This window comes from Oncorhynchus gorbuscha, linkage group LG05 (assembly GCF_021184085.1).
Source record: "Oncorhynchus gorbuscha isolate QuinsamMale2020 ecotype Even-year linkage group LG05, OgorEven_v1.0, whole genome shotgun sequence".
NCBI classification, from domain to species: Eukaryota; Metazoa; Chordata; class Actinopteri; order Salmoniformes; family Salmonidae; genus Oncorhynchus; species Oncorhynchus gorbuscha.
Window position 1 is genome coordinate 82,373,455 of NC_060177.1, and position 12,798 is coordinate 82,386,252.

The following is a 12,798-nucleotide window of genomic DNA, read 5'->3' on the forward strand; positions in this document are numbered from 1 at the left end:
TGGGTGCGTTGTTGACACTACACTAATCAAGTCGTTCCGTTGAGTGTAATAGTTTCTGCAGTGCTGCTATTCGGGGGCTAGCTGGCTAGCTAGTAGTGTTGTTTACGTTACGTTGCGTTAAAAGAACGACAATAGCTGGCTAGCTAACCTAGAAAATCGCTCTAGACTACACAATTATCTTTGATACAAAGACGGCTATGTAGCTAGCTCTGTAGCTAGCTACGATCAAACAAATCAAACCGTTGTACTGTAATGAAATGAAATGAAAATGTGATACTACCTGTGAATGTGACCGGGTTGTTGAGTTCTATTCAGTAGACGTTGGCTAGCTGTTGGCTAGCTGTTGGCTAGCTAGCAGAGTCTCCTACGTTAAGGACGACAAATAGCTGGCTAGCTAATCTCGGTAAATTAAGATAATCACTCTAAGACTACACACTCTAAACCAAAACAACACAATTATCTTGGAACGAAGATACGAAGACAGCAAAGACAGCTATGTAGCTAGCTAACACTACACTAATCAAGTCGTTCAGTTGAGTGTAATAGTTTTCCCAGTGCAGCTAATCAGTGGACGTTAGCTAGCTGGCTAGCTAACGTCAATACCAGGCCTGTACCGTACTAGGAATGGACAATACCAGGCCTGTACCGTACTAGGAATGGACAATACTAGGCCTATACAGTACTTGGAATGGACAATACCAGGCCTGTATAGTACTAGGAAAGGACAATACCAGGCCTGTACAGTACTAGGAATGGACAATACCAGGCCTGTACAGGACTAGGAATGGACAATACCAGGCCTGTACAGGACTAGGAATGGACAATACCAGGCCTGTACAGGACTAGGAATGGACAATAACAGGCCTGTACAGCACTAGGAATGGACAATACCAGGCCTGTACAGTACTAGGAATGGACAAAACTAGGCCTGTACAGTACTAGGAATGGACAATACCAGGCCTGTACAGTACTAGGAATAGACAAAACTAGGCCTGTACAGTACTAGGAATGGACTAAATCAGGCCTGTATAGTACGAAGAATGTACAATCCCAGGCCTGTACAGTACTAGGGAATGGACAATCCTGGACTTGTACAGTACTAGGAATGTACAATCCCAGGCCTGTACAATACTAGGCATGGACAATACCAGGCCTGTACAGTACTAGGAATGGACAGTACTTGGAATTGACCATACTAGGCCTGTACAGTTCTTGGAATGGACAATACTAGGCCTGGACAATACTAGGCATGGACAATTACTAGGCCTGTACAATACTAGGCATGGACACTACCAGGCCTGTACAGTACTAGGAATGGACAACACCAGGCCTGTACAGTTCTAGGAATGGACAATACTAGGCCTGGAAAATACTAGGATTGGACAACTAGGCCTGGACAATACTAGGCCTGGACAATACTAGGATTGGACTATACTAGGCCTGTACAGTACTAGGAATGGACAATACTAGGCCTGGACAGTACTAGGAATGGACAGTACTAGGCCTGGACAGTACTAGGAATGGTCAATACTAGGAATGGACAATGCTAGGCCTCTACTGTACTGGGAATTGGACAATGCTAGACCTGGACAGGATGAGGCCTGGACAGGACTAGGAATGGACAATAGCAGGCCTGTACATTACTAGGGATGGACAATAGTAGGCCTGTACAGTACTAGGAATGCACAATAGCAGGCCTGTACCGTACTAGGGATGGATAATACCAGGCCTGTACAGTACTAGGAATGGACAATAACAGGCCTGTACAGTACTAGGAATGGACAATACTAGGCCTATACAGTACTAGGAATGGACAATACTAGGCCTGTACAGTACTAGGAATGGACAATACTTGTCCTGTACAGTACTAGGAATGGACAGTACTAGGCCTGGACAATACTTGGCCTGTACAGGACTAGGAATGGACAATATCAGGCCCGTACAGTACTAAGAATGGACAATACTAGGAATGGACAGTACTAGGCCTTGACAATACTTGGCCTGTACAGGACTAGGAATGGACAATACTAGGCCTGTACAGGACTAGGAATGGACAATACTAGGCCTGGTCAGTACTAGGAATGGACAATACTAGGCCTGGGCAGTACTAGGCCTCTACAGTACTGGGAATTGGACAATACTAGGCCTGTACAGGACTATGAATGGACAATACTAGGCCTGGACAGTACTAGGAATGGATAGTACTAGGAATGGACAATAATAGGCCTGTACAGTTCTTGGAATGGACAATACTAGGCCTGGACAATACTAGGAATGGACAGTACTAGTATTGGACAATACTAGGCCTCTCAGGACTAGGAATTGACAGTACTCTAGGAATGGACAGTACTAGGAATTGACAGTACTCTAGGAATGGACAGTACTAGGAATGGGTGCTTGCATTTCACACTTAACCATTTTAGATATCATGGGATAATGATATAATCTGGATTGGCTGGGATAATTATGTAATTTAAATAACACACCATTCTTCAATGGGACTAGACAGTTATAATCTACATCGGCTGGGATAATGATATAATTTAAATTACCCACTATACTTCAATGGGACTAGACAGTTATAATCTACATCGGCTGGGATAATGATATAATTTAAATTACCCACTATACTTCAATGGGACTAGACAGTTATCACCTAATTAGCTGACCTTATACTGTTGCACAATGGGACTGAACGCAAAACATGCTGCCAAGGACCCATACGTAGAATGTATGCACACATGACTGTAAGTCGCTTTGGATAAAAGCGTCTGCTAAATGGCATATATTATTATTATATAAGGATTCCTCTACCACAACCAAATCATTACACAACTTTCCGACTGTATTATTAAATCAGCACCCCTGGCTACATTCCCCTAATTTGACTCAGTCCTACAGGGGGTAAAACTCATTACTTACAATTACAAGGTTTCCAGGATGCTCCTGTTGCATTTGAGGCATCCAGGTAAAGACAAAGGGCATACTGTTGACATGACAGCCCCTCTGGCCACCACTGGAGGCTATTGATCCTGCCTGGGTTTGAAGGACCTGACAGCTGCAAATGCTCTCTGCCTGTCAGCCATCTCCAAAACTGCATCCCACATGGCACCCTATTCACTTTGTAGTGCACTACTTTTTATTGGATGGAATAGGGTGCCATTTGGGATGCACACTAAGCTTGTATCCACCGTTACACCCATCCAGCACATCTCACTTATACCTGTTCCCTGATGGATCCAGACGCATTCCAACCCGCTTCCCACTGTAAAGTGTCAAGATCTGTCGAAGAATCTAATTATCACCCAGGGTTTGGCTTTTAAAGATAAATGGATATAGAGGAAAGGGGAATACCTAGTCAGTTGCACAATTTAAAGCATTCAACCGAAATGTGTGTTCCACATTCAACCCAATCCCTCTGAGTCGGAGAGGTGGCAATGTGTGAAATAACTTGTAATGTAATTCCCATGGTGACATGGTCTTTCCCACATTTGTGACAGTTTGACAGTTTGAGGAAAGATGTGTTAAATGTGTTTGTTTATTTTTGTGTGTCTGACGTCCAATATTCTCTATATACAGTCACATCCCAAATGACTGGTACCCTTTATTTAAGATGAGCAAAAAAATACTGTAAAATAACTAATACAAACACTCAGCTATATTGTATGCAAACATTGTTTTGACAATTAGATTATTTAATACTTATATTATTGCTCAGAGAAAGAGATTTTGTTTAACAAGTAATAAATTAGATAGAGGTCAGAATTATTGGCACCCCTGTTTTCAATACTCCGGCACCCTCTGCTTACGAGGATAACGGCACTGACCCTTTTTCTGAAATGTTTTATATGATTGGAGAACACACTGGGAGGGATCATAGAGTTGCAGTCTGTTTTTGAATGGGTGGCCAGTAATAAACTGGTCCTGAACATTTCTAAAACTAAGAGCATTGCATTTGGTACAAATAATTTCCTAAGTTTTAGACCTCAGCTGAATCTGGTAATGAATGGTGTGGCTGTTGAACAAGTTGAGGAGACTAAGTCAGTTGGTGTTACTGTAAACTGTAATGTTCAAAACATATAGATTCAATGGTTGTAAAGATTGGGATGTCTGTCTAATAAAGAGATGCTCTGCTTTTTTGAGACCACACTCCACGAAGCAAGTTGTGCAGACTAGTTTGATCTCATCTTGAAGAAAGACCTAGTTAAGGTGCTGCTGGCCCAGAACAGAGCAGCCCGACTGTAATCAGATACTTTGCATGCCAGTCTCTCTTGGTTAAGAGTTGAGGAAAGACTGACTGCGTCACTTCTTGTTTTTAGATGAAATATTAATGTGTTGGAAATTCCAAATTGTTTGCATAATCAACTTACACACTGACACACACACTTACCCCACCAGACATGCCACCAAGGGGTCTTTTCACAGCCCCCAGGTCCAGAACAAATTCACAGCAAACCTGGTTTCAAAAAACAAATGAAGCAACACCTCACGGCACAACTCCTCTCCCCCATGTGATCTAATTGTTGTGTGTACTGGCATGAATATTTCCAGATCCTTGATATCCTTCATCTGTGCTTATGGACTGCCCTCTTCAATTCAAACCACAGGTTTTCAATGGGGTTCAAGTCCAGAAACTGAGCTGGCCATTGCAAAATGTTGATTTTGTGCTCAATAAACCATTTCTTTGTGGATTTTGATGTGAGCTTGGGGTTATTGTTTTGATGGAAGATCCACTTGCGGCCAGGTTCCAGCCTCCTGGCAGAGGCAACCAGGTTTTTGGCTAAAATGTCATGCACTTGGTGAAGTTCATGATGCCATTGACCTTAACAATATAACTCAGTATTTGTATAATTTATTTCATACAGTCTTTTTTGGTTCATCTTTGTAAAGGGTGCTGATAATTTTGGATGTGACTGTATGTTACCATTATGTGATGTCAGTCTGATCACTGTACTGTAGTTAGTCTATATGCCAATGTACTGGTGTACCGAATCTTTATTTGTAAGTTAAAGTTGTCTATTTCTTTTGTCAGAAAGAACAAGAGTACTCTGAATACCAGTCAGCCCTAGTAAACAAAGCATACAGGACCCTGCTCAAGCCTTTGAGTCGTGGCCTTTACATGGTGAGTTTGATGTACTTGTTTTAAATGTTTATTTTATTATTTATATAGACACACTTTGAATTAATGTTAGCACCAGTGGATGCTGCTGAGGGGAGGACGGCTCATAATAATGGCTAGAATGGAATGGATGGAATGGAAACCATGTATTTGTTAGCATTCTACATATTCTGCTCCAGCTATTGCCACGAGCCTGTCCTCCAGAAATTAAGGTGCCACCAACCTTCGGTGGTTAGCACAGTTTTTCTTGACAATCCCTTTTTCTCAAACCAATTCAATCAGTTAAATAGTATTAACGTAGCAAGAACCCTTTTAACAACCACAGTTGTCACATTGTAGAGTAACCTAGCCTAGAACCCCGAAGAGTAATCAACAGCACAAAGCCTACCCCCCCCCATCAGTTTTTCTACTGTACTTGTTTGTTTTTATAGCATGCCAGACAGTCAGTGATGTTTATATGTGACAACCTGGTGGAATGTTGTGTTCCCTTCAATGTCAGATTATTTTTATTTTTAAAGTGAGTTACTGCCTCTTTCAGCTGGAGCTGAATGGCATGGGGATAGAGGAGGGGACTGATGCGGGGGCTGATCCTCTGTTCCTTATGGAGTTGATGGAGATCAACCAAGCACTGGATGAGGCACGAAGCAAAGAAGAGTCGGCCAAGATAGGCGCCTCTATGAAAGGTCTGGGTTGAAAAAGTCATTTTACTCCGGCTACTTCTGTTTTGTTTTTTTGAGTATGTTGATTTGAATCGGCAGGATGTGAGTTTAATGAAACGGATCAGTGTTTTGCTTATTTTTCCAGTAATTACTTTTCCAGTAATGTAATGAGAATAATAAGATTAATGAGAGTAATGAGATTTTTTGGGGGAGATGAAATTGTACCGTATGGCCCCTAAATGCAAAATGTATTCAAGTTTTAGTTTGCCTTTTTACTTGCAGAGAAGTTGAAAGACTTGACTGAACAAATAGATGCATCCCTGCACAAAGGTATGCTGCACTATCTCAGAGGGCAAAGTGTTACTGTCCCTCCTCTGTCTTCAGTCTTCGGAGATGCTTGCTGATGCCCTGGTGAGACATGGTTCAACTTTCACTCAACGTCTATTTCTTTTCAACAGGAGAGCTTCAAGCTGCCAAAGCGCTTCTCGCCCAAATGAAATACTTTGCGAACATTGAAGAGAAGGTGAAGGAAAAGCTTTCAGAGCTAATGTAAACTGTGTTGACTTCCTTTTGATGGTTCCAGGGTCATTTTAAGGTTGTTGATATTTTCAAAAAAATACAATGCCACATTTGACTAGAAGGTTTTAAAGATGTATTCGCATGTGAGTTTCAGGTATACAAATAAATGTCAAGTATTTACTGATTACTTGTTGCTTTCCTTTTTGTGGGGCTGAATAATTTTGCACGCCCAATTTTTCAGTTTTTGATTTGTTAAAAAAGTTTGAAATATCCAATAAATGTCGTTCCACTTCATGATTGTGTCCCACTTGTTGTTGATTCCTCACAAAAAAATACAGTTTTATATCTTTATGTTTGAAGCCTGAAATGTGGCAAAAGGTCGCAAAGTTCAAGGGGGCCAAATACTTTCGCAAGGCACTGTATGTACGTATTCTCATTCACCCCTTTAGATTTGTGTGTATTAGGTAGTTGTTGGGGAATTGTTAGATATTACTGCACTGTCGGAACTAGAAGCACAAGCGTTTTTGCTACTCTTGCATTAACATCTGCTAACCATGTGTGTGACCAATAAACTTTGATTTTAAATATTTGTAAATAATACAGTATATTGGACATTGTATTTCAACTGAATACATGTAATATGACAAACAGACATTTAATTGCACTGATTGAAATGCCGAAAACAACATTTACATGATTATCCTGCCTGTCAGTGCAGCATGTAATTAATAGGTCCTCTGGTTGAGTCACTGGGAAATGTGAGTTGTGAATATGCAGCTTGTAACCTGTAGAGGGAGACATACTACCTTGAAAATACAGGGTGAAGAAAAGCAGCTCATATCTCTGTCTGATCCAAGAGGACGCCCTTCACAGAATTAGAAAGTTATTTATGTATGCCAAATACACACATGTATAAAACAATGTTATGCTAGTCAGATGGGCGCTATTGAATACTTATTAAGCTGCCTGTTCAGTTGGGCCTCGGATCTCTCATCGTTGTAATTGTTAGTTCAAGAAGAATGGCAAATTGTGTCAGTCACAGCTAGCACTGCAGTGCCTTAGTCCACTGCGCCACTCGGGAGGGATCCTTCAGATGTTTCTAAAATGTTTCTTGATTGGAGTCCACCTGTGGTAAGTTCAATTGATTGGACATGATTTAGGAAAGCACATGTCTATTTAAGGTCCCACAGTTGACAGTCCATGTCAGAGCAAAAACCAAGCCATGAGGTTGAAGGAATTCCGTAGAGCTCTAAGACAGGATTCTGTCCAGGAACAGATCTGGTGTTCTGCAGCATTGAAGGTCCCCAAGAACACAGTGGTCTCCATCATTCTTAAATGGAAGAAGTTTGGAACCATCAAGACTCTTCCTAGAGCTGGCCGCCCGGGCAAACTGAGCAGTCAGGGGAGATCCAGAGTTCCTCTGTGGAGATGGGAGAATCGTCCAGGAGGACAACCATCTCTGCAGAACTCTACCAATCAGGCCTTCGTGGTAGAGTGGAAAGAAGGAAGCTACTCCTCGGTAAAAGGCACATGACAGCCCACTTGGAGTTTACCAAAGGGCACCTAAAGGACTCTCAGACCATGACAAACAAGACACTTTGGTCTGATGAAACCAAGTTTGAACTCGTTGGCCTGAATGCCAAGCGTCATGTTCGGAGGAAACCTTGCACCATCCCTACGGTGATGCATGGTGGTGGCAGCATCATGCTGTGGGGATGTTTTTCAGAAGCAGGGACTGGGAGACTAGTCAGGATCGAGGGAAAGATGAATGGGGCCATGTACAGAGAGTTCCTTGATGAGGGGGGAAAACGATTTAATCTCTTTTAGAATAAGGCTGTAACATAACAAAATGTGGAAAAAGTCAAGGGTTCTGAATTATTTCCAAATGCACTGTATGCTACAGGTACCTTGGTTATTCTACTATGTGTTTGTATCGTGAAAAACATGAACACACATTGAAAAGCTTGTTGGCTTCAGCTATTCATACAAAACAAATGTAACTATGTGAATGAATGTCGCCGACAAGTATCTGAAGGTGACTTCTTTTACAAAATAAATAATGACCCTAGAATTTCAGCATAATATCTCATCCACAGTGGAAAGCTGTTTGGAATCAGGACAAATCACCAAAAAGTAAGTTGAATTTCTGTGTGAAATTTCCTAAGATACCAACTTTCTATACAGTCGCTAAATTACACAAACAAGTGTCTCCTCCCCCAGGTAGACCCAGTGTCTCCTTCCCCAGGTAGACCCAGTGTCTCCTCCCCCAGGTAGACCCAGTGTCTCCTCCTCCAGGTAGACCCAGTGTCTCCTCCCCCAGGTAGACCCAGTGTCTCCTCCCCTCAGGTAGACCCAGTGTCCCCTCCCCCAGGTAGACCCAGTGTCTCCTCCCCCAGGTAGACCCAGTGTCTCCTCCCCCAGGTAGACCCAGTGTCTCCTCCCCCAGGTAGACCCAGTGTCTCCTCCCCAGGTAGACCCAGTGTCTCCTCCCCAGGTAGACCCAGTGTCTCCTCCCCAGGTAGACCCAGTGTCTCCTCCCCCAGGTAGACCCAGTGTCTCCTCCCCAGGTAGACCCAGTGTCTCCTCCCCCAGGTAGACCCAGTGTCTCCTCCCCAGGTAGACCCAGTGTCTCCTCCCCAGGTAGACCCAGTGTCTCCTCCCCAGGTAGACCCAGTGTCTCCTCCCCCAGGTAGACCCAGTGTCTCCCCTCCAGGTAGACCCAGTGTCTCCTCCCCAGGTAGACCCAGTGTCTCCTCCCCAGGTAGACCCAGTGTCTCCTCCCCAGGTAGACCCAGTGTCTCCTCCCCAGGTAGACCCAGTGTCTCCTCCTCCAGGTAGACCCAGTGTCTCCTCCCCCAGGTAGACCCAGTGTCTCCTCCCCAGGTAGACCCAGTGTCTCCTCCCCCAGGTAGACCCAGTGTCTCCTCCTCCAGGTAGACCCAGTGTCTCCTCCCCCAGGTAGACCCAGTGTCTCCTCCTCCAGGTAGACCCAGTGTCTCCTCCCCAGGTAGACCCAGTGTCTCCTCCCCAGGTAGACCCAGTGTCTCCTCCCCAGGTAGACCCCCCAGGTAGACCCAGTGTCTCCTCCCCAGGTAGACCCAGTGTCTCCTCCCCCAGGTAGACCCAGTGTCTCCTCCCCCAGGTAGACCCAGTGTCTCCTCCCCAGGTAGACCCAGTGTCTCCCCAGTCCCCCCCCAGGTAGACCCAGTGTCTCCTCCCCAGGTAGACCCAGTGTCTCCTCCCCCAGGTAGACCCAGTGTCTCCTCCCCCTCCCCAGGTAGACCCAGTGTCTCCTCCTCCAGGTAGACCCAGTGTCTCCTCCCCCAGGTAGACCCAGTGTCTCCTCCTCCAGGTAGACCCAGTGTCTCCTCCCCCAGGTAGACCCAGTGTCTCCTCCCCCAGGTAGACCCAGTGTCTCCTCCTCCAGGTAGACCCAGTGTCTCCTCCCCAGTTAGACCCATTGTAGCAGCAATGGGTCTCACATCCAACATTTCTAAGTGTGTGTATTACCACATTAAACCGATGGTTGAGAATCTCCCATATTATGTCAGACACTAGTCACATGATCTCATTGATAGAGGGCTTAGGAAAGAATCCAGAGGGCACCCTGCTGGCCACTTTTGATGTGGAGAGCTTGTACACTAACATCCCACACACTGGAGGCTTGCAGACGCTGCAACACTTCCATCAGCAGAGAGACCCTACCCTTGCTCCATCCAATGATCGCATCTTACAACTTACTGAACTGGTATTATCCAATAACTACTTCGTCTTTGAGTCAGACTTTTTCCTTCAAATTCGGGGTGTAACCATTGGCTCCCCTTTTCCCCCAACTATGTGAACCTGTATGTGGGACAATTTGAGGAAGCGCTCCTTTACAAAAACAGACACACCCACTACTCTCTAAAATCCTCCCATGGAAGAGATACATAGATGATATCTTTGCGCTCTGGGAAGGAAGTCAGCAGGAACTAAATTCATTCCAAACTACCTGGAAGTATGGATCATCAAAGAGAATAATGCATTACACACAGGCCGCAATACCATGCTATGTGCAGATAGTATGCATCCCCTTCCCCTCAGGAATGGTCTACCATATAGACAGTTATGCAGGGTTAAACGAATGTGGCCACCAGACAGATTTTGACAGCAATGATAAAGAAATGATAGTCACATTCAAAATGAAAGGCTACAAAGACAAAACTCTTGATGCTGCAATGATGAAAATATCTCAAAAACCAAGTGAGGAATTACTAAAAACTCAACCAAAGAAGAAAAACAACGCAACCGTCTTTTGCACCAAGGGTTCGGAGAAAATGAAAGCAATCCTGAAAAAGCACTGGCATATTCTGCAATCAGACAAAACAATTGCACATCTCTTCAAGGAACCCCCACTGGTGGTCTATAAGCGTGGTCACAATATTGGAGATAGTTTGGTGACATCTGACATGCCCCCTGAGCCCACTCAGACACTCTTGACACCCATTCCAAATGGAAACTACAAATGTGGCTCATGCGCACAGTGCAATAGCACTATAAAAACATCCTTCTTCAGACACCCACATACAGTTTCAAAATCCCTGTTAGGGGTATCATCTCATGCAAGACCAAGGGAGTAATCTATCTCATCATCTGTCCATGTAGAAAAGCCTACGTAGGACAAACGAAAAGACAATTAAAACAACGCAGAGCTGAACACCGCAGCTCAATCAGGTGTAAGAATATTGACTATCCAGTAGCAGCTCTCTTTGTTGAAGCTAACCATCCCATCTCCTCCTTCAAATACACAGGCATTGAGCATGTTTCTCTACCAAGGATAGGAGGTAACATGGAGATCCTACTACTACAAAGGGAGACTTACTAGATATCCTACCTTTAAACATTGATCTCTAGTGGTGTGCATATTGGCCCTTCTTATGAGCAATTCTCTCTTTTATGAACAAGTCCTACAAATTGATATATCCTTTCTACAGCTTATTAGCGTAAACCAAATATGTTCCCTCTGTTGATGATGCGTATTATTATGCATTAAGGTTGAACCAAAAGATTACATGTAACAAATAGGAAATGAAATAGGAAACAATTAAATATGTGAAATTTAATGAAACAATAATGTATGTTGATGCTAATATTATGTACAATATTCAATTATGTTTCCATATGATAACAATAGCAATCTCCTATCATTGCTATGCAGACGACACACAATTAATCTTCTCCTTTCCCCCTTCTGATGACCAGGTGGCGAATCGCATCTCTGCATGTCTGGCAGACATATCAGTGTGGATGACGGATCACCACCTCAAGCTGAACTTCGGCAAGACGGAGCTGCTCTTCCTCCCGGGGAAGGACTGCCCGTTCCATGATCTCGCCATCACGGTTGACAACTCCATTGTGTCCTCCTCCCAGAGCGCTAAGAACCTTGGCGTGATCCTGGACAACACCCTGTCGTTCTCAACTAACATCAAGGCGGTGGCCCGTTCCTGTAGGTTCATGCTCTACAACATCCGCAGAGTACGACCCTGCCTCACACAGGAAGCGGCGCAGGTCCTAATCCAGGCACTTGTCATCTCCCGTCTGGATTACTGCAACTCGCTGTTGGCTGGGCTCCCTGCCTGTGCCATTAAACCCCTACAACTCATCCAGAATGCCGCAGCCCGTCTAGTGTTCAACCTTCCCAAGTTCTCTCACGTCACCCCGCTCCTCCGCTCTCTCCACTGGCTTCCAGTTGAAGCTCGCATCCGCTACAAGACCATGGTGCTTGCCTACGGAGCTGTGAGGGGAACGGCACCTCAGTACCTCCAGGCTCTGATCAGGCCCTACACCCAAATAAGGGCACTGCGTTCATCCACCTCTGGCCTGCTCGTCTCCCTACCACTGAGGAAGTACAGTTCCCGCTCAGCCCAGTCAAAACTGTTCGCTGCTCTGGCTCCCCAATGGTGGAACAAACTCCCTCACGACGCCAGGACAGCGGAGTCAATCACCACCTTCCGGAGACACCTGAAACCCCACCTCTTTAAGGAATACTTAGGATAGGATAAAGTAATCCTTCTCACCCCCCTCCCCCCTTAAAATATTTAGATGCACTATTGTAAAGTGGCTGTTCCACTGGATGTCATAAGGTGAATGCACCAATTTGTAAGTCGCTCTGGATAAGAGCGTCTGCTAAATGACTTAAATGTAAATGTAATAGCCTACTATATTTAATATGCCATAAACTATTGTTTTTGAAAATGTTCTCTCAATTCATTCTAATGAACTTAATCATTATGACACACCCATCACTATTGTCCTTGGTTGCACTAATTACACTGTTTGTCTACATAACCTGGTTCAAGTATTCATGACATTACCATGAAAAAGGCACAGTGATGACGAAACATGACATAAATGACTGGGAGTTTATATATGGAGTGTGCGACAGTCTTTATTTTTATAGGTTATAGTTTATTCACCGTTAGTCAGCATCTCCACACCAAATCATTTTTCTAGGTGTGCACC

At 44.2% G+C, this 12,798-nt stretch overlaps 1 protein-coding gene across 1 annotated transcript in view; it reads left to right on the forward strand.

Annotated features, from left to right (window-relative positions):
- Positions 1 to 6,591, forward strand: part of hscb (HscB mitochondrial iron-sulfur cluster cochaperone) — a 16,559-nt gene extending 9,968 nt beyond the window's left edge. Inside the window, exons 3-6 of the mRNA XM_046351316.1 lie at positions 5,033 to 5,122; positions 5,658 to 5,802; positions 6,061 to 6,108; positions 6,237 to 6,591. Of these exons, the coding sequence (XP_046207272.1) occupies positions 5,033 to 5,122; positions 5,658 to 5,802; positions 6,061 to 6,108; positions 6,237 to 6,331 (378 nt within the window). The 3' untranslated portion in view covers positions 6,332 to 6,591. The remainder of the gene's footprint in view (positions 1 to 5,032; positions 5,123 to 5,657; positions 5,803 to 6,060; positions 6,109 to 6,236) is intronic.
- Positions 6,592 to 12,798: the final 6,207 nt, after the last annotated feature.